Below are 22,959 nucleotides of genomic sequence, written 5' to 3'. Positions count from 1 at the left end.
ACTCCACATGGACGCCACATTGGATGCCAACTAGGATGGATTTGCTGAGGTGGCTGCCACATGTATGCCAACTTGGACGGATGCCACTTGGTCTCTTGGCTCCTCAAATATGCAAAGGAATGTACAGCAAGGTTGGCTTCCCTCTTCCAAGTCCAAACCGAATACTTGCAAGAGGTTGGACTTGGTGATGTGCTTATGCACCAAGCCTTGAAGCTTCTTAGCCATTGCTCTAGTTATTGGCCCTTGGTGTGGAATTGGTGCAACCGGTTCCTCATCATCCTCTCCCTCTTCGAAAGAATTCGTCCTCGAATTGTCATCATCTGCATAGAAAGGAGCAAGATCAGTCACATTAAATGTAGCACTTACACCATACTCACCTGGAAGGTTTATCTTGTATGCATTGTCATTAATTCTCTCTAGCACTTCAAAAGGTCCATCACTCCTAGGCTGAAGTTTTGATTTCCTTTGTGTAGGAAACCTCTCCTTTCTCAAGTGAACCCATACAAGATCACCAGGTTGGAACACCATCTTCTTTCTCCCCTTGTTAGCTTGGGCTGCCCTTCTCTCATTCACTTTCTCCATTTGTTGCTTTGCTTTTTGATGCATTTGTTTCACCATTTCAGCTTTCCTTTTGCCATCTAAACTAGCAAGCTCATTAGTAGGCAAAGGCAACAAATCTAAAGGAGTTAGTGGGTTAAAACCATATACAAGTTCAAATGGTGAATAACCAGTAGATGAATGCATAGACCTGTTGTATGCAAATTCTATGAATGGTATGCACTCCTCCCAAGCTTTCAAGTTTTGTTTAATCATTGCACGTAGAAGAGTGCCCACGGTCCTATTTACAACTTCTGTTTGCCCATCCGTTTGTGGATGGCAAGTGGTGGAGAAACAAAGTTTGGTTCCTAATTTTCCCCATAGGACTTTCCAAAAATGGCTTAGAAATTTCACATCCCTATCACTAACAATTGTTCTAGGAATGCCATGCAATCTAACTATCTCCCTAAAGAACAAAGAAGCAATGTAAGATGCATCATCAGTCTTGTGACATGGTATGAAATGAGCCATCTTGGAAAAACGATCAACAACAACAAAAATACTATCATGGCCTTTCTTTGTTCTAGGTAAACCCAAAATGAAATCCATGGATAAATCTACCCAAGGTTCACTAGGAACACTCAATGGCATGTATAGACCATGCGGCCTTACTTTGGACTTTGCCTTCATGCAAGTCACACATCTAGCACACAATCTCTCTACATCCCTCTTCATGTGTGGCCAATAAAAATGTTCCTTTAAAATTTCTAAGGTCTTTGCAACCCCAAAATGTCCCATTAAACCACCAGCATGTGATTCTTTAACAAGCAACTCTCTAATTGAGCATTTAGGCACACATAATTTATTTTCCCTAAACAAGAAACCATTATGCCTATAGAATTTATCATATGCAGCATGTTCACAAAAGGCAAACACTTTTCCAAAGTCATCATCATTAGCATACATTTCTTTCACATGTTCGAAGCCTAAAAGTCTAGCATCAAGCATGGAAAGTAAAGTGTACCTCCTTGAAAGTGCATCAGCCACCACATTCTCTTTGCCTTGCTTGTATTGAATCACATATGGGAAACCTTCAATGAATTCACTCTACTTGGCATGGCGCTTGTTGAGCTTGTTCTGCCCCTTTAAGTACTTGAGTGACTCATGGTCACTATGAATGACAAACTCCTTCGGCCACAAGTAGTGTTGCCAAGTCTCAAGTGCACGCACCAGAGCATACATCTCTTTGTCATAAGTGGAGTAGTTCAATGTAGCCCCACTTAGCTTCTCACTGAAGTAGGCAATTGGTCTCCTTTCCTGCTTCAAAACAGCTCCAATACCCACTCCAGAGGCATCACATTCAATCTCAAAAGTTTTAGAAAAATCAGGTAAAGCAAGTAAAGGTGCAGAACACAATTTCTTCTTGAGTGAATTAAATGCATTCTCTTGTTCTTCCCCCCACTTGAATCCCACATTCTTTTTTACAACTTCATTCAAGGGTGAGGCTATGGTACTGAAGTCCTTTGCAAATCTCCTATAAAAACTAGCCAACCCATGGAAGCTCCTCACATCACTCACGGACTTAGGTGTAGGCCACTCTCTAATGGCTCTTACCTTGTCCTCATCAACCTCAATTCCCTTGCCACTCACCACAAATCCTAAGAAAATAACTTGGTCCTTACAGAAAGTGCATTTCTTAAGATTGGCATACAAGTGCTCTTTTCTCAATACCTCAAAGACTTGTCTCAAGTGCAGCAAATGATCATGCATATTTTGGCTATATACTAGGATATCATCAAAATACACTACAACAAATTTTCCTAGGAAAGCACGCAACACATGGTTCATAAGCCTCATAAATGTACTAGGTGCATTGGTCAAACCAAATGGCCTGACTAACCATTCATATAGTCCATATTGAGTCTTAAAGGCAGTTTTCCATTCATCTCCTAATTTCATGCGAATTTGGTGATAACCACTCTTTAAGTCAATTTTAGAAAATATGCATGCACCATGCAACTCATCAAGCATATCATCAAGTCTAGGTATGGGATGTCTATACTTTACAGTGATTTTGTTGATTGCTCTACAATCCACACACATGCGCATGCTCCCATCTTTTTTTGGCACCAAAAGAACATGTATGGCACATGGGCTCATGCTCTCCCTAACATGGCCTTTTGCTAGAAGCTCCTCCACTTGTCTTTGAAGTTCCTTAGCCTCTTCCGGATTGGTCCTATAGGCTGGCCTATTTGGGATTACAGCTCCAGGCACAAAATCTATTTGGTGCTCTATGCCTCTAAAGGGTGGTAGCCCATTAGGTATTTCTTCAGGGAAGACATCCTCAAACTCCTGCAACAAGGGCAAAGCACAACTAGGAATGGATTGGTTAAGGTTAGAAACATTGGTGTAAGCTCCCTTACAAATTAGCAAAGCCATTGGCATACTAGAAAAATATGCAGTCCTCACTTCCTTGGCTTTTGCTAGCAAACTGACTTTATTCTCTCCACTCTTCTTACAACTCTCCTTTTGCCCCAAGCCCTTTCCTTTTGGTTTCGCTCTTTTGGAATTTTCTCTCCTCTTTCTCTTCCTCATTTTTCCCTCTTACTTTTTCCTCTCTTTCTTTTCTTTCTTTCTCTTTTTGCACTCTTAGCTCGGCCTCTCTTTGTTGTTGCTCATTCATGGTCTGTTTTATCCTTAATTGATCTTCAAAAGCTTGTGCGGGTGATAATGCTGCCAAGGTAACCCTTCGTCCATCATGATCAAAGGAGTACCTATTCCTAAATCCATCATGCACTACCTTCCTATCATATTGCCATGGTCTCCCTAGCAAAATATGTCCAGCATGCATTGGCACCACATCACACAACACCTCATCCTTATACCTTCCAATAGAAAAAGCCAACATCACTTGCTTGTTCACCTTAATTTCCCCACATTCATTCAGCCATTGCAACTTGTATGGTCTAGGATGCTTCATGGTGCGCATGCCAAGCTTCGCAACCATGAGTGTGCTGGCAACATTCACACAACTACCACTATCTACAATCATGCTACAAGTTTTACCATTCACCAAGCATCTAGTGTGGAAAATATTTTCCCTTTGTAGTGCATCTCCCTCTTCTTCCTTTGCTTGTGCACTTAGTGCACGCCTAACCACCAGAATATTACCTCCGACGGCATGCTCTACATCACTAGCTTCCTCCAAAGGAGGCATACTCTCACTAGCATCATCATCATCAACATCATCATCTTCTGATTCGATCTTCCCATTTTGCCTCATCACAATCACCCTCTTGTTAGGACATTGAGATGCATAATGTCCCTTCCCTAGGCACCTAAAACATTGGATATCCCTAGTTCTTCCACTAGAGGTATTCTGTCCCTTGCCTTTCTCAGTCACACTAGGCTTTTCTCCACCCCTAGTCTCCTCTTTCTTTTCCTTAGAAACAGCCTTGGAATCATAAGTTTCGCCCTTCTTCCAATTCGGTTTCCATGGAGCATTGTTGCTCGAATTCATACCTACACCCATCTTGAATGCTTTCTTCTTCTTTAGTTGTTTTTCTATCTTGATTGCCATATTTAACATGTCATCAAGCTCTACATAGTGTTGTAGCTCCACTATGTTGGCAATATCAAGATTCAGTCCCTTTAGGAACCTAGCCATAGTGGCTTCCCTATCCTCCTCTACATTGGCTCTTATCATAGCCATCTCCATCTCCTTGAAATATTCTTCCACACTTTTGTTTCCTTGCACCAACCCTTGCAACCTTTGGTGCAACTCCCTATAGTAATGTTGAGGTACAAATCTGTCCCTCATGATTTGCTTCATCTCATCCCAAGTTTCAACACCCCTCATCCCATTTCTCCTTCTTTTAGTGAGCAATTGATCCCACCAAACTATGGCATAATCTGTAAACTCAACTACTGCAAGTTTCACCTTCTTTTCCTCACTATAATTGTGACAATAAAAAATGACATCCACCTTCCTCTCCCACTCCAAATATGCATCCGGATTGGCTTTGCCTTGAAATGGTGGAATTTTCATTTTGATCCCACTAATGTTACCATCCACTCTCCCTCTCCCTCTTGCTTCCTCCATATTACCTCTTCTCAAGTTTCTGCCTCCACCTCTTCCACCCCTATTACCTCTCATCCCTCTCGGTCTATAGTGGTAATCATGTGCAGCAGAGTGCTGGTCATCCTCTTCATCAGAATCATCATCATTTTCATCCCCCCAATCATCTGTAGGTGGTGCATTGTTCACTCTAGATCCCCTAGCCCTGTTCTGCCCTTCATTTATGTTTTGTCTACCATTCCCACTATTCTGCTCAATTCTTTCAATTCGGTCAGCTAGGTTGCTCAATTGTCTACCAATTCTTTCCAAATGTTGAACAAGTGCTTGTTGGTAAAAAGGATTATCCATATTAAGTCCACTAGTTTGTTCTTGTGACATTTTTAACACCTGCACAAAAAAGTTAGCAAAACAGAAAACAACCTCACAAATTCACTCAATTTTTGGTCACTGAAGTGTTTGTACTCAGTTTATAGGCTTTTACCCTCCTGGAGTTCTTGCCACTCAATGCCTTTTTCCACTCAAGCTTGCTTACCAAGTTCTTGTCAGAACTAATGCAATTCCAGCAAGTTTAAATCAAGTTTTAATATATGTTCAAGCACAAACTCAAGCAAAACGTGTGGAATAAGGGTTTGTTATGACACTTGAAGCAAGAAATGAAGACACCAAGCTCTAGAGCAATCAAGTGAAATAGGAGTCGAATTAGCTTGCTATTTTTGTAAAACTGTTTTAAGAGCAGCAACAAGACATAGTTTTAGTAGGGAAAATCAAGTCTAGAGGTTCCAGAAAGCACCTTGAAGTTTTGGACCCCAAATTGGCCTAATAGGTGCTAAATTTGGTTCACCAAGTAAACGGTAGAATTTTTACACCAAATTTGATTTCTAAGCTTAATTTCGTCTACAAAGCACCCCTATGAAGTTTTAGAATTTTCTGGGTTGGTTTGGTTTTACCTCCCCCAAAACAGCCACCAAATAGAAATGTTGAACTTATAATATTCCAGCTCTCAAACATGCACTTTAGCACCCTTTTTTTTTCTTTAACCCTTTTTTTTTTCTTTCTTTTTGTTCTTTTTTTTTTTTTTTTTTTTTTTTTTTTTTTATATATATCATGTAACCACACAATAGATACACTCAACACATCCAGCACTAAACACTTCAACAACACACTTCACAAGCAACAAAGATGCAAATAACCAGGTTGTGAAGAAAAGGTTTAAGGTAGAAAACAACACAAATGTGACAAAACTAGGGAAACAAAGACAGATGCAAGAAAGCCTCTAATATACCCTAAGATTAGTAGTATTGAGTGTAAACTCACTACTAAGCCCTGAATATGTTCAGATTTTCTTACAAACACCAGAAAACACAAGGACTTGAAGAACCTTCAAGGCTGAAACACAAGGAAGATAAAAAGGAGAAAGGAGAAAACAAGAACACAACAAAATGAATGACCAACCTGTTTTGAAGAGAGCCTAAGCTCTGATACCAAATGATACGATTTCTACCTTTAGTTGCTGATTCTACTAAGAAGAAAGACCAAAGGACCGTCTTCAAAACAAGCCAAGAAACTCCCTTGAACCTTCAACCCTTCACCTTGAAGATGGAGAACTGAAAATATAATTCCCAAGAAAGACAGCCAAGAACAAGACTAATTCACCTATGCTGATGAACAACCTTGAACATATAATAAAACTTAACAAATCAAGGCAAGAATTTGCTAAGAAAAATAGAGACAGTTCTAAGAAGAACTTTGAAGCAAAGCTCCAGCAATTTTGCTCAAAAAAATACCATATGAATTCTGTTCTCTAAATGAAACAAAAGAAGGCTAATATGGGTTGGTGTATTCTGCCAAGACATTTCAACAACCATGGGACATGTGCAAGTCTTGGTTAATACACCAATCTCTCCAAAAATAGATAGAAAGTTCAAACATTAATAGAAAAGTCAGATTTGGCAGCCTACAAATGAGAGACAATCTGAAAAGAGATGTTTTGTCTTGAAGTTGAAAGTAGTAACTTTGCTTTTCCTATAAATAGTTGAAGCATGGCTGGAGCTCTTGGACAAAGTTATGGCTTTCAATCTTTGCAAAATGGACAAAAGCATCTTCAAAAAGTTGGTGGAGATGGGCTGTCAATTGTGCTGCCACCTAGGCACTCCACATGGATGCCACATTGGATGCTAACTAGGATGGATTTGCTGAGGTGGCTGCCACATGTATGCCAACTTGGACGGATGCCACTTGGTCTCTTGGCTCCTCAAATATGCAAAGGAATGTACAGCAAGGTTGGCTTCCTTCTTCCAAGTCCAAACCGAATACTTGCAAGAGGTTGGACTTGGTGATGTGCTTATGCACCAAGCCTTGAAACTTCTTAGCCATTGCTCTAGTTATTGGCCCTTGGTGTGGAATTGGTGCAACCGGTTCCTCATAAAAAATAGTGAAATCCCAAAGTTGAACTGACACGACTTGGGCCTCATATATCTGAGTGAACAATATCAAACATAGATGTTGCCCTATTATTGACTCGCTTGAGAAAGGAAGCTCGAGTTTGTTTCCCAATTTGACACGACTCACATTCTAAAGAAGATAATGTAGAAAGACTAGGTACTAATTTTTGAAGTTTGGTGAGACTCGAATGACCCAAACGGCTATGTAGAAGATCGGCGGACATAGTAGAAGTGAAAGCAAGATGATACAGTGCATATGACTCATGTCCTGTTCCAATCGTCTTTGAATATATATACCTAAAGCTGGCTTCCTATATTGACAAGACAACTTGCTAAACTTAAATGGAGCACACTTATCTTGCTCGGCAAAAGCAAAATCAGGAACAGGAGCTATCCTTTATGGCTTGACCACCAACAATGTTTACTATTTCACTAGATATTTGCCCCTACATAAGGCTCTTTATGAAGATAATATTGTTGGGTTTTACTAGACATTAGAAAGAAAATTATCAATCCTATAATATCTAATAGTTTAGTAGCATCCTTTGCATTTTCAAGATGAATTTTTTTTTTCATTTTAATATTTTGTGCAAGAAATTTTAAGAACCATTTGATAATGATTAAACCTATTTGCAGGCCTATGTACTTGTCTGACTTGGCCAGTGAAATAGAGAGGGTTGAATGGGGTGTTTCTCCTTCATTCCATCTTGTTAGTTTTCCTATTATTTGGATGGTCTTGGATTCATGATTTTAGCATTGCCAAACATTAGGACATATATATAATATATGATCAATAGTTGTAAATATATAATTTTATATATAACTTGTTTTGAGTGCGTTTAGAAAAACCTGAAACAAACTGGCCCAGCCTATCTACTTTTCAGATTTGGCTTGGGCAAAACATTGTAAGACCAAGGCTTGTTAATGATAAGTTTTAATAATGAGAGCAACTAAGCAATGTTCAAATCACTGATGTTTTCCACTTTCTTTTTTTCCTTGCTAGAAAGACGTGCAAGGCATTCGCTTTTAGAAAATTAAAGCCAATGCACAAAGCATTTGCCATTTTTGAGTATGTCATGGGAGGCTGCTCTGGATATGTTTCTAACTTTCATTATTTGCAAAGTATCTACCCTTACAACTTTTGTGTGTGTGTGTGTGTGTTTTTTTTTTTTTTTTTTTTTTTTATATGACAATGTTGTTTTAGTTTAGAGCTTATTAGCAAAATAAAGGTTATAGCATGTTGGTACCAGTTAGTGAAGCAATTCTAAAAGGGCTTTGACTGTTTAATAATTAGTCTCTCCTTGACCATCATTTGGGTTCTTCTTGTAACAAGGTTATGACATGGTGAGTTTCAGTGGGAATTATTAAGAAGCAGCTGATAGGAAGCAAACACCAATATCTTTTTCCCTCCATATTTTGGCAAGCAAAATATTTTAGTGGTTAATGACTGTATGCACACATGCGAGCGCGCACACACACAATATATGTTAAATTCTTAAATTCACATTATATATATAGCATGGGGCCTGAATATTACCCTAGATTCTTAAACTCACCAGTTGCACAATATATGTTAGAAGATTTATATATTTGCACCCACATGGTTTTTCTGGCCCAGATTAATCCAGTTGAATGCTATAGAAGCACTAGGTAAATTGAATTTTGGTCATTTCCGGATATTATCTTGAGGTTCTGTTTGACCTGACTGCTTAAGTTAGGCTGTACGGCACTGCCTGTATCTGGTCTTTGTGGTTTGAGCACATCAGTTTTAGTTAATATTTATTTAAAAAATTGAGTACCCTGCTTTTGTGCTCTTATTTTTCTAGTAGGCATTTTTCTCTTAAATTTATTGGCGCAAGGCTTTTTATTGAGAACATGCACATTGTCTCAGGTGGCACGATCAAGTTCTATGCCTCCTAATACAAGGGATTCATTATACCTGAACTTGCCACCCAGCATAAAATCAGCTCTACGTTCCAAATTACAATCTTTTCAAGTTAAAGAGGAGGTATGTATGGTTTGATGATAAATCTTCTTTATATTTAAATAGCAAGGCTTTTTCATGCCTCAAAGCAACAAAAAAGATAATTTAAGCCGGAGATTCTTCCTTTGCTTCATGTGAATTCAGCGCATGTAAAGAAATCTGAAGAAACTGTCAGCCAAGTAGATTTCCTACTTGTTTATTTTAGCTGTAACTTTCCTTTGCAGCTCACCATTGCAGAAATCAAAGATGAGATGGAAAAGACTCTGCAGTGGCTGGTTCCAATGTCCACTAACACAGCAAAGTAAGAGACATCAATTTTCTCTACATTATAATTTAATTTTGCCGATTTTCTCTCTGCTAATCACATTTTTTTTTGTTGCTTTTGCTTGTAATTGGTCTGAAATAGAGCTCATCATGGTTTTGGTTGGGTTGGAGAGTGGGCAAATACTGGGTGAGCAACATTCCATAGATTTTCAATTGCCAATTTTCTTGAAAAAGTCATTAAAAAATATATTTTGTAAGCAAGATTTGGGAGAATATGTCAGTAAAAGAAAATGTGGGTTTCATGCATCCAGGTCTGAGGTAAATCGGAAGCCTGCTGCCAGTGCAGCTGATATAATTCGGATTGAGACACTCCACCATGCAAACAAGGAGACAACAGAAGCCTATATTCTTGAACTAGTATTGTGGCTTCATCATCTGGTCAACAAATCCAAGACTGTTGCTAGTGGTGTTAACAAGAAGTCATCTGTTAAATCTCCTAGCGGCACACCGCTTGAAAAGTTGAATGAACAACCAAGACATCAGTCTTCCAGTGCACTATCATTAACTATTGAAGATCAGATGATGTTGCAGGATGTAAGTAGGAAAAAAAGGATGCCAGGTATTAGTAAGAGTCAGGACTTCGACTCTGGGAAGTCTCGGTTGAGAAAGCACGATAGATCAAGTAAGAGCAGCAACTATTCCTGTACAAGGGAAAGCAAGGACTCAGTCGCTGTTAAACAGCTCCCATCTGTGGTTCCCATTGTTGGCTTAGGTATTTGATTGGGAGAAAGCATGACAGGGTTGATGTGATCAGATAACTTACAGCATGAGACGTTTTATGATTGGGACGACGAGCAAAGTACTTCTGGTGCATAAGTTGTATACGTAAGGGCCAAATCTTGGTGGATATGAAATATCACATTAAATAGTGTTTTTTTTTTTTTTTTTGGTGGCTGACGCACATTGCAGAGCGGTGCCGCTGGTTCACAAGGCTGCTTGATATTGAAACAATGGCCGGCAGAAAAATGCTTTTTGTTTACTGTTATATGTGTTAAACAGCGCAGAAAAAGATTGGCTTAAATTGGTGCGTGCTGGTTGCTAATATCAAAAATTTTTTTCCCTATGATATTCATGTGGACTGAAAGGTATGTTCTTTTAAGCTACACTTTTTCCACCTTTATGCCCACATTTTATCTATATATATATATATATATATATATATATATTACGGAAGAAACTTCTTTCAAAATCAATCCCAGAATTATAAATAGAAAGTGAATTCAAAATCTCTGAATCCACTAACAATCATAAATCATTACAAAAAAAAAAAAGAATTAGTCATTCAAAATTTGAGTATTAATTTTTTAAATTCCTCTTCAAACTCCAACCAGGAGTCCGAAGAAAACATGCATTTACAAAAAGATGGATTAGTTAATAATTCATCCAATTCAGATTCTAAAATTGAATTTGAAGAAAATGCAAAAAATATCAAAATGTTTTTAAAAAATCAAGAATTAGTCTTAGATAAACGAAGTGCATAAGGAAGGAAAATTTTCAGAAATGAAAATTAAATTTGTAAATCAAAGATTAAACATATATATTCTATAAGCGGCAGAGCCAGTCCGTTAAGAATATATATACTTATCAAAATAAAAATTAAACTTGAAATTTAAATATGAATATATATGTATATATTTAATAGGCGGCAGAGCCAGTCCGTTATAAATATATATACGTATATTTATGCAGATCAGGCGGTTGAAATGGCCATATGCATGAAAAATAAATTTAAAATCTTATAAAAGAAATTGAAGAAAACTTACTTCAAAATTTTATAAATTTTGTAAGATTTGTACAAAGGTTTTGGAGATGTAATTTCAGGTAGGACTTATAAAGGTTGCTCAATACATGAGCTTCTTAAGATCTACTACAAGAGAGTTGCAGGGTTTGTAGGTTTGTAAGTGAGGTAAAGGTAGGGCAGGATGGGAAGTGAATTAACTTTCTTGCTCATTTTTTCTGGATAGGTGTCTCCTTATATAGAAGTGGCTAGGGGCAATTTTGTAATTTTTTAGAATCTTGAACAGTATCCGCCATTTACTTTTTCATGTGTGAACAGTACTTGAACAGTGTCTGAACAGTTCTTCCTGTCAGGTGAACAATGCTTAAATAATTCTTCCTGTTGTCTTTACATGTGAATAGTAAAAGTGAACAGTGATAAGTAAACATTATCCTGTTAGATTTTTTGTAAGAGAGAAAAGTAAAAGTAAAAATAAAAGCAGAATGAAAAAGTAAAATGGATAATTTTACCGCCATAAATTTCTTTTGCCTTTTTTTTTTATAAGAGATTTTGTGCCTGTGATGAGGTACCACAACCTTCATCATCATCATCCCCCAAATCGATTATGGATTCTGAATCAGAATCAGCTGTTGAGCAATTTGCTCTATTTTGCAATAACTGTTGCATTATTGCAAAAATATTCTTCATCATTTTTAGCTCCTGGTTTAGTCCAAGTTGGAATTAAACCGCTTACAAAAGAAGGATTGAACACCTCAATCCTAGCAGTTCTTAGAGATACTAGGTTCATAAACTTCCAAGACTCCTTGCTTAGTTCAGTCGAGTCTAGTTTGTACAGTGGACCAATATCTTTTAATTGCTATCTAAATTTTACTGTTTCGTTAAACGATAGTAATATTACAAAATAACTTGTTTTACAAATCAAAACTCACAGTTACAAAATGCTTGAAGGATCTATTCCTCTTGCACTGATTTACAAAATCCATTACAAAGCTATGGTTTCTGCTTTTGCTACAAAACATAAGTTTCAAAGTAAAAGAGGAGAAACTTTACTTTTACAAACTGATCTTATAAAATCCAACACTGTAATCCCTAGATCTATCCAATGGAAGGACATAACCCTACCAGAAGAATGGATCTTAGAAGGTACAGTAGAACCAGAATCTCCAAAAATAGTTGAACCAAACGTTCAACTGAGGCAAGTAACCCAGTATAACAATGGAAGAGTCAGCCTTAGCTTTAATAGAAGCCTTAGGTTTTCAGATGATTCCTCAACATTCAGTACCGTTGACATAGGAAGAGTGTCTTATATACCTTCTGTCATTAGTTTGCCTGTTACAAAACCAATTGGAATACAAAATATTTAGCCTAGGTATTCTACCTCAGACTTACCTAGCTCTTCTAGGTTTTCTACTTCAGAAATACCTAGATCCACTTTACAAAACGTAGATTACTCTACAAATATTCCACATCCAGTTTATACAAATTTACAAAACGAGTCTGTTCAGGTTGAAACCTAAATAGAGTCAGAACTTACTTCTCCTACCTTTTCAGCCATTACAGAAAATGTAAGCCATAAACTTAATGTGCTTGAAAAAGAATTTGAAGTAAACAAATAATATTTGCATGATGATTTTTATTCTTCTAAAAATCATAAAAAAGCAAATGTGGTTTTTTAAAAATTTCAATAATCAAAGGAAAGAAATTCAAAAGGAATATTATGACTTTATAGTGAATCAACTTTCTTGCTCCTTTCTTCTGGATAGGTGTCTCCTTATATAGAAGTGGCTAGGGGCAGTTTTGTAATTTTTTAGAATCTTGAACAGTATCCGCCATTTACTTTTTCACGTGTGAACAGTACTTGAAAAGTGTCTGAACAGTTCTTCCTGTTAGGTAAACAGTGCTTGAACAGTTACCGTACTTCTCCTACCGATAATCCATTAAATATACTACAAGGGATTTTAAAATAATTTTCGGGAAATTTAAGTCATAGATTAAAATCTGGTGTTATAAATTTTTTTTTTCAAAATTTCGGCAAAGTGCCGGCTGTATTTTGAGAAAACAGTTCTTCAATCCTGCAAAAGAAAATGCTCCCAATATGTTTTCTCAAATACAACTCCAATAAACTTTATTTCAATTCACAATTCAATTCTCAATACACAATCAATTCATTTTAAAACTAATCTCATCATGAAGAAATATTTCATTGATTATAAGACTCAAAATTTATATTAAAAAACTATTCAAGTAAATGAAATCTCAAATTTACATTTACAATAATTTACATTTAATTACATACCAAAATATTTTACAAGAGTTTTTATACAACTGCTCAAATAATTTACATACATATTATTACATGCATACATCAAAACCTATGTACATGGGTATACCTATGATATACCTGGAGCTGATCTGAATATGTCTTCAAAGAAACTTATTCACTGCTCTATGCTCTTTTACTGCTGACGACGACATACAAAGCTATCGCTGAGTGGTGAACTCAGTGGTGCACAACTATAATTTCAAACATAGTACAATATACATTGACAAAATTTACAGTAAATAATTTGGAAATTTGAATACTCATCAAATTCCAAAACTCAAAATATTCATTGCCAATAATGTAAATCATTTGTATAAATGACTTTGATCACAAAATTCAATTTATCAAATCATGACTAACCATTTAAGTAATTCCAACAAAATCAATTATACATAAACCAGATTTGAAATCACAATTCTTTACCATTTAAAAGCCATTATGTTTCTCAAAAATCATTATGTATCTCAAAAATCAATCTTTATCTCAAAAATCAATCTTTATGTCACTAACTATGCAAGACTAATCCGAAAGGGCCATATTCGATGTGATTCTAACTCCCTATGGTCGGGGAGGTCGAATTAGATTCTAATTCCCTATGGTCGGGGAGGTCGAATCATCGTGCACAGTACCATCACAATAATGAATCTTCCGCAAGGGCCATAACGATAAAATAAACTTAGATCTAACCTCAAATTAGAGGAAAATCTAAGCCTGTGCACGTACCATGGTAATCAAAACACAACTAACTCCATTGTCTTCTCAACAAATGAGAGAGACGGGTAATAAGCTAGTCAAGCATCTATAGTGAGATATAAAACAATATCACAATCCTTTTAGTGAGCATAAATCACAACATAATTCGATTCAAATTCAATTCCAATATCCAATAATTTTTATGCTCATCACAATTCAAATCATAAATTTGCATTTTTCCATGAAAATTACCATCACAATTCAAAACATGTTCTATCACAATTTTCCAAAACATAATTTATTCAATCCATAACAATGCTTAATACTTGTGGAAATACCATTTTACAAAGCTAAATTCATACATACTATAACAATTTCAATAATCATTGAATTAAATCCAATGCTTATTAAATATAATACATAAGAAAAGTATGTCATTTAATCATATGAAATATTCAAACAAAATCAGTTAAAAACTAGTTGTGCACAAACCTCTGATAACTGTCTCTTGGTCTTGACTCAGTGTTTCCTTCCCTCTCCCTGAGTCTTTACTAACTGAGAAACACAATTTGAAGTGTTTCAGTACTTAATTAAACTGTCTCTAACGATAATGTTTGATAATTAATTCACTGAATGCTATTATTTGCTTAATCAACTTAATATATCGACCCTCGATGCATTTTAGGTAATTTAGGTTTTAACGTTACTAATATGTCACATTCGATAGTCTTTTAGGGTTGGTACATGTTACCAAGTTCATTTCCGTGTATACTGCATTTTCTTGCAATTTACTGGATTCCGGGATACTAGATTGACCTAGCCGGACGACCTAGTTTCGTCGGTTTTCGGGTTTCGGTCAAAACTAAAAACTTGTAGATTTATGTCTTATGGAACGTGGGGCAAAATTTCAGGTTATTCTGAGTTATGTAGACCAAGTTATGGTCATTTTACTATTGCTGGTCAACTTGCACTAAAATTGGTCATTTTAGGTCATTTTAGGTTCGGCCAGTTTTTGGACCCGAATTTGTGCAAGCTTTTTGACTTGCTTATGGTCATTTTTGGGCTTTGGTGTCCTCATAAGACTTGTAGATATGGGTCTTAACTATTCATGGTTAAAATTTCAGGTCAATTGGACCTGTTTTGAGTGAGTTATGGCCTAAACACTAACTGCTGCCCAAATGGTCAGTTTTCAGGTCTCAATTGCACTTAATCCGAATTTGGTCAATGTTCAAGCTACCTTGCAAGCAGAATTTTTGCAAGCTTCCTTCATGAAAGTTGGCACATTTTGTGCTTAGTTTCACCTCCAATTAGTCTCATACCAATTGTAGCCACACAATTAAAGTTATAGGCCTAAAACTCAAACTGCCTTATTGCATTTCTTGCATACACATCAAGCATCACTTTTAACACTCACCAAACTTAACATTCAAACCAATTCTGGTTGTACCACAACCTAAACATAATTCACAACACATTATAGGTCATTTTAACTGCTGCCCAAATGGTCAGTTTTCAGGTCTCAATTGCACTTAATCCGGATTTGGTCAATTTTCAAGCTACCTTGCAAGCAGAATTTTGGCAAGCTTCCTTCATGAAAGTAGGCACATTTTGTGCCTAGTTTCACCTCCAATTGGTCTCATACCAATTGGAGCCACAAAATTAAAGTTATAGGCCTAAAACTCAAACTGCCTTATTGCATTTCTTGCATAAACATCAAGCATCCCTTTTAACACTCACCAAACTTAACATTCAAACCAATTCTGGTTGTACCACAACCTAAACATAATTCACAACACATTATAGGTCATTTTGGCAGCTTACAATTACATTCAACATACACCATTTTGTACAGAATTTTTAAACCAAATTTATAACAATTTAATCACCTAACCATAACACTTTTTTCATGTCCAACTTCACACCATCATATACACACTCAAACTGCCCTAATATCTAACACATTTTAACATCATTATTCCATAAACCAAGCATGAATTCCAGCATTCTTCAAGAGCTAACAAACTACCACAATGGTACATTTACATTCCATTAATTCCCAAGCTTTAAATTTCATTTCACATTTACATATTCTAAATATACATCACCCAAATGATTACCCATACACATAAATAATTAATCAACCTTCTAATCCACCATTTACAAGCAAGAGTAAACTGCCTTCAAGGTGTTTCCATGGCTGCCAAAAGGACACATCCCCATTTAAACATCAAACCTTAAAAATCTCTCCATAATTCAAGTACCCATAACGTCCTCACAAACTTTAATGAAACACTAATAAAAAATACATACTTACCACTTTGGAAACTCTTCAAAACTTCACTAAAACTTGATCTTCTTGCTTCCTATCTACTGCCCATGGTGTGAGGATTAGCTTTAATGAAGGGAAGTGGAGAGAAAGAAGCTTGGATCACCCTTGCATGGAGCTCCAAAACCATGCGGCAATCTGCTGGTCCATGATGAAGATTAAATGGTCCACTTTAATGAGTTAGTGGAGCACTATTGCAAGTTTAATGATAATTTATTCAAAAGTTTTAATTTCCCACATTTAACTCTCCATTTTTGCTATTTACATTAGGTACCCCTAAATTAAATTTTCATTATATTTTCCAAGTGTAATATTATTTATTTTTTATGGACATTTAGGTCAAAAGACAACTCGGGGTGTCAAATGACCACAATGCCCCTGTTCGGGTTGCATTCTCGATTTTTCGGTAACACCGGGTTTTGTCCATTTTTCGATTTCTCACTTTTCTTTGTACTAATTAATTAATTTTTCTTTGATATTTCTAATAATATTTATACTTCAATAAATATTTATTTGAGTCCTAAAAATATTTTTCAGGGTTCCCCGCGGTCTAGGGCTAGTCAACGGTCCACGCCGTGACTTCCCGGTGCGGTCACCCATCGCCAGGGTTCTCGGCTCGCTTAACTTGATTATATTTCTTTGCTATTATTTTTCCTTTCTTTTTCTTGTATTTTCTTTTCTTGTATTTCATTATTTAATGTCTCCTCACTCATATCGAAGTGTAGTTCTAGGCATCCTAGCTGTCCGGACAACACTGGTCACCGGAACAGTAGAACGCATTACCGAACATAGGGGTGTTACAATTGTCCCCTCCTTAAAATAAATTTCGTCCATGAAATTTTACCCAATCGTCATCTTACAATAGTCATACGTTTATTTTTTTCCTTTTTATATGATCGTATAATCTTCTTTTCCTCAAATTTGTATAAGACTTTTAACAATCTAATACAACGTTTAATTTGTTTGTATATCACTAATCTTCTCTTACTATTGTCCTGTCTAATATTTCAATTCATGTTCCTTCTTGAATGACCCTTGAGGTCATGTTAGAATCATTTATCTAGTCATTGGTCCTCTGGCCATTCTAGTCCATAGTCTTCCTCACATTCGTAATATTTCTTTGTTATATTTGAACCAATTATTCGAATTTTTTTTTACTTTCATAACTCTGTTTATCTGTCAATATTCTATAACTTACTTCCTTTTGTACTGAACTATAACCTTTCGATATTCTAACCTTTGAGTTTTAGATCCCTAAGTAGGATTTTCAAACTTATTTCTAACAATTAAATTCTGTCCTAGCATAACTATACCAAAACAGATGCCGTTGGTAACTATTCTTATCTAGGTATACTATCGGGTAGTACGTATCTCTACACAAGAATCTCAAGTCAGTACTGTAATCTGCAGCTTACAGTATAAACATCAAGAACATTGCATAGTTACTACGATACATCCCAATAGATCAAACTTTCCTATCTTTTATCCTTTTCAAATTCACCGATACCTGAAACTTATTCTGATTACAATATCCATTAACAATTAACAACTAGAACATCTCTGCCTCCATCTAGAACAATTCTATTACCGCATCTTACTTTTACGTCCTCTTGCCTTACATTAAGTAGGCTTGCCATTTAGCTTTATAATTTATGGTGTGTTAGAAAATACTTTTCGCCGATAAACTCTTCCAAAACTAATTTCACTTATTATCACAATCCTTATCTTAAGGACTAATCACTAATGCATCAAAATTTATTCCCCTGTAAAGGAATAACAACAGAACATATAGTTCTAACTCTAACATAAAAGTATGCAGACCCTAGGTCAAACAATACATAAACGAAGAGTGCCATCCTTCCTCTTAAAAAATAATACTGGCGCTCCCCATTGTGACACACTAGGGCAGATGAAGCCCTTTTCAAGTAGTTCTTGCAACTGTGCCTTCAACTCCTTCAACTCTGCTGGTGCCATTCTGTATGGTTTTATGGAGATTGGATCCACACCAGGCATAACATTAATTTCAAACTACACCTCTCTTTCCGGAGGTAATCCTGGCAATTCATCAGGGAACACGTCTGGAAAGTCATATACTGTAGGGATGTCCCTCAATGCTGGACTCCCCACTTGGGTGTCTACCACATGTGCCAAGTATGCTTCACACCCCTTGCTGATCATTTTCTGGCTAGTGCAGCCGAAATAATGTTTGATGGCAATAGCTGCCTCTTCCCATGTATTACCACATCACTATACTGAGGGAGACCGAAAGTGACTGTCTTCAGCCTACAGTCAATCATGGCATGATGCCTAGCTAACCAATCCATGCCCAAGATGATATCATAATCTCTAAAGGGCATTTCAATGAAATCAGATAGAAAAGTGTGTCCTTAGATCACCAAAGGACAATCTCTATACATTTTATTAACCCTGACCTCCTGTCCTAGCGGACTTGTTACTAGCACCTCAAAGTCCATTTTTGTACATGGAACAGCAATGCAATCAATGATGCTAGCACTCACATAAGAATGGGTAGAACCGGATCAAATAACACAAACACATCTTAGTTAAAAGTTGAGAAGGTACCAGCCACAACATCGATGTCTTGACTTCTTCCTCTGTCTCGCTATGTAGACTCTAACCGAGCAATCGTCTTGCTCTAATTGTTTCATCGTGCCTTGGCTCTTTGGGCTACCTCTACCCCTGCCTCTACCTCTGCTAGGTGGTTGTGAACTTCTAGTGACAGGGCTCTGAACTGACCCTTCTGCAGTAGTAGGAGGTGGTCCAACTCTGTGACTACTAGTGCAGTCCTTGGCAAAGTGTCCTGTGCCTCCACAGTTATAACAGGCTCCAATAGCCTTATAGCATATCCCACCATGATATCTTCCACAAGCTTCACATTGACGAGAAGGGTAGGAACTTCTAGTTGTTCGACGACTGGACCTTGGTGGTCTCTGCCTTGATGATCCACCTCTGTTATATCCCTGAGCTCGGGGCTCCTCAATTTCTTTTCTCTTTCTCAAATTACTGCTTGAGCTCTGACCCATAGGTTTCTCCCTCTTCTCTATTTCATGTTGCCCTTGTGGGGGTTGGGTCTGTACTTGCGCTTGGGCTGACAGATTATCAGCCATTTGCTAGGCCATTTGTGCAGTAATTTGTACTGGTAAAACTGGCACAGTCGGGCCTTCGACACTTTGTGGAGCTGGGGCCTCAACTTGTACTTCTGCCATCATGGACTGTTCTATTGTCTCATTCTTCTCTTCCATATCTTTTCATAGGATTTTCTATTCCTGTACAACCAACACAAGGAGATTCCTCTCTATTAGTTCATGTTTATGATGTAAATGTATTATATGTATCAAACATTTGAGCAGTTGTAGTTACCGACAAAAAGATTTCAAATTCACAGTTCAAATTTTACTTTAAAACCATTGCTCTGATACCACAAAACATGTCACACCCTACTCCCCTGTAAGATGCAACATGATCCCGTAGCACACCTAATGAATTACCGTACTTCTCCTACTGATAATCCATTAAATATACTACAAGGGATTTTAAAACAATTTTCGGGAAATTTAAGTCATAGATTAAAATCTGGTGTTATAAATTTTTTTTTTTTTCAAAATTTCGGCAAAGTGCTGGCTGTATTTTGAGAAAACAATTCTTCAATCCTGCAAAAGAAAATGCTCCCAATATTTTTTCTCAAATACAACTCCAATAAACTTTATTTCAATTCACAATTCAATTCTCAATACACAATCAATTCATTTTAAAACTAATCTCATCATGAAGAAATATTTCATTGATTATAAGACTCAAAATTTATATTAAAAAACTATTCAAGTAAATGAAATCTCAAATTTACATTTACAATAATTTACATTTAATTACATACCAAAATATTTTACAAGAGTTTTTATACAACTGCTCAAATAATTTACATACATATTATTACATGCATACATCAAAACCTATGTACATGGGTATACCTATGATATACCTGGAGCTGATCTGAATATGTCTTCAAAGAAACTTATTCACTGCTCTATGCTCTTTTTACCTGCGACAGCATACAAAGCTATAGCTGAGTGGTGAACTCAGTGGTGTACAACTATAATTTCAAACATAGTACAATATACATTGACAAAATTTACAATAAATAATTTGAAAATCTGAATACTCATCAAATTCCAAAACTCAAAATATTCATTGCCAATAATGTAAATCATTTGTATAAATGACTTTGAACACAAAATTCAATTTATCAAATCATGACTAACCATTTAAGCAATTCCAACAAAATCAATTATACATAAACCATAATTGAAATCACAATTCTTTACCATTCAAAAGCCATTCTGTATCTCAAAAATCATTATGTATCTCAAAAATCAATCTTTATCTCAAAAATCAATCTTTATCTCACTAACTATGCAAGACTAATCTGAAAGGGCCATATTCGATGTGATTCTAACTCCTATGGTCGGGGAGGTCTAATCAGATTCTAACTCCCTATGGTCGGGGAGGTCGAATCATCGTGCACAGTACCATCACAATAATGAATCTTCCGCAAGGGCCATAATGATAAAATAAACTTAGATCTAACCTCAAATCAGAGGAAAATCTAAGCCTATGCACGTACCATGGTAATCAAAACACAACTAACTCCATTGTCTTCTCAACAAATGAGAGAGACGGGTAATAAGCTAGTCAAGCATCTATAGTGAGATATAAAACAATATCACAATCCTTTTAGTGAGCATAAATCACAACATAATTCGATTCAAATTCAATTCCAATATCCAATAATTTTTATGCTCATTACAATTCAAATCATAAATTTGCATTTTTCCATGAAAATTACCATCACAATTCAAGACATGTTCTATCACAATTTTCCAAAACATAATTTATTCAATCCATAAAAGTGCTTAATATTTGTGGAAATACCATTTCACAAAGCTAAATTCATATATACTATAACAATTTCAATAATCATTGAATTAAATCCAATGCTTATTAAACATAATACATAAGAAAAGTATGTCATTTAATCATATGAAATATTCAAACAAAATCAGTTAAAAACAAGTTGTGCACAAACCTCTGATAACTGTCTCTTGGTCTTGACTCAGTGTTTCCTTCCCTCTCCCTGAGTCTTTGCTAACTGAGAAACACAATTTGAAGTGTTTCAGTACTTAATTAAACTGTCTCTAACGATAATGTTTGATAATTAATTCACTGAATGCTATTATTTGCTTAATCAACTTAATATATCGACCCTCGATGCATTTTAGGTAATTTAGGTTTTAACGTTACTAATATGTCACATTCGATAGTCTTTTAGGGTTGGTACATGTTACCAAGTTCATTTCCGTGTATACTGCATTTTCTTGCAATTTGCTAGATTCCGGGATACTAGTTTGACCTAGCCGGACGACCTAGTTCCGTCAGTTTTTGGGTTTCGGTCAAAACTAAAAACTTGTAGATTTATGTCTTATGGAATGCGAGGCGAAATTTCAGGTCATTCTGAGTTATGTAGACCAAGTTATGGTCATTTTACTATTGCTGGTCAACTTGCACTAAAATTGGTCACTTTAGGTCATTTTAGGTCATTTTAGGTTCGGCCAGTTTTTGGACCCGAACTTGTGCAAGCTGTTTGACTTGCTTATGGTCATTTCTGGGCTTTGGTGTCTTCATAAGACTTGTAGATATGGGTCTTAACTATTCATGGTTAAAATTTCAGGTCAATTGGACTGTTTTGAGTGAGTTATGGCCTAAACACTAACTGCTGCCCAAATGGTCGGGCCAGTCTCAATTGCACTTAATCCGGATTTGGTCAATTTTCAAGCTACCTTGCAAGCAGAATTTTAGCAAGCTTCCTTCATGAAAGTTGGCACATTTTGTGCCTAGTTTCACCTCCAATTGGTCTCATACAAATTGGAGCCACACAATTAAAGTTATAGGCCTAAAACTCAAACTGCCTTATTGTATTTCTTGCATACACATCAAGCATCACTTTTAACACTCACCAAACTTAACATTCAAACCAATTCTGGTTGTACCACAACCTAAACATAATTCACAACACATTATAAGTCATTTTGGCAGCTTACAATTACATTCAACATACACCATTTTGTACAGAATTTTCAAACCAAATTTACAACAATTTAATCACCTAACTATAACACTTTTTTCATGTCCAACTTCACACCATCATATACACACTCAAACTGTCCTAACATCCAACACATTTTAACATCATTATTCCATAAACCAAGCATGAATTCCAGCATTCTTCAAGAGCTAACAAACTGCCACAATGGTACATTTACATTCCATTAATTTCCAAGCTTTAAATTTCATTTCACATTTACATATTCTAAATATACATCACCCAAATGATTACCCATACACATAAATAATTAATCAACCTTCTAATCCACCATTTACAAGCAAGAGTAAACTGCCTTCAAGGTGTTTCCATGGTTGCCAAAAGGACACATCCCCAT

The 22,959-nt window shown here is 36.2% G+C and overlaps 1 protein-coding gene across 4 annotated transcripts in view; it reads left to right on the top strand.

The window, feature by feature from the left end:
- Positions 1-10,427, top strand: part of LOC110656947 (protein PSK SIMULATOR 1) — a 66,085-nt gene extending 55,658 nt beyond the window's left edge. For all 4 annotated transcript variants that reach the window (XM_021813953.2, XM_021813955.2, XM_021813956.2 and 1 more), the window contains 4 exons: positions 8,948-9,064; positions 9,265-9,341; positions 9,447-9,491; positions 9,616-10,427. In XM_021813953.2, the coding sequence (XP_021669645.2) occupies positions 8,948-9,064; positions 9,265-9,341; positions 9,447-9,491; positions 9,616-10,084 (708 nt within the window). In that variant the 3' untranslated portion in view covers positions 10,085-10,427. The remainder of the gene's footprint in view (positions 1-8,947; positions 9,065-9,264; positions 9,342-9,446; positions 9,492-9,615) is intronic.
- The last annotated feature ends 12,532 nt before the right edge of the window (positions 10,428-22,959 follow it).

This window comes from Hevea brasiliensis, chromosome 7 (genome assembly GCF_030052815.1).
Source record: "Hevea brasiliensis isolate MT/VB/25A 57/8 chromosome 7, ASM3005281v1, whole genome shotgun sequence".
Taxonomy (NCBI): Eukaryota; Viridiplantae; Streptophyta; class Magnoliopsida; order Malpighiales; family Euphorbiaceae; genus Hevea; species Hevea brasiliensis.
Note: the sequence above shows the minus strand (reverse complement) of the source record. Positions and strands in the feature narration are given on the sequence as shown.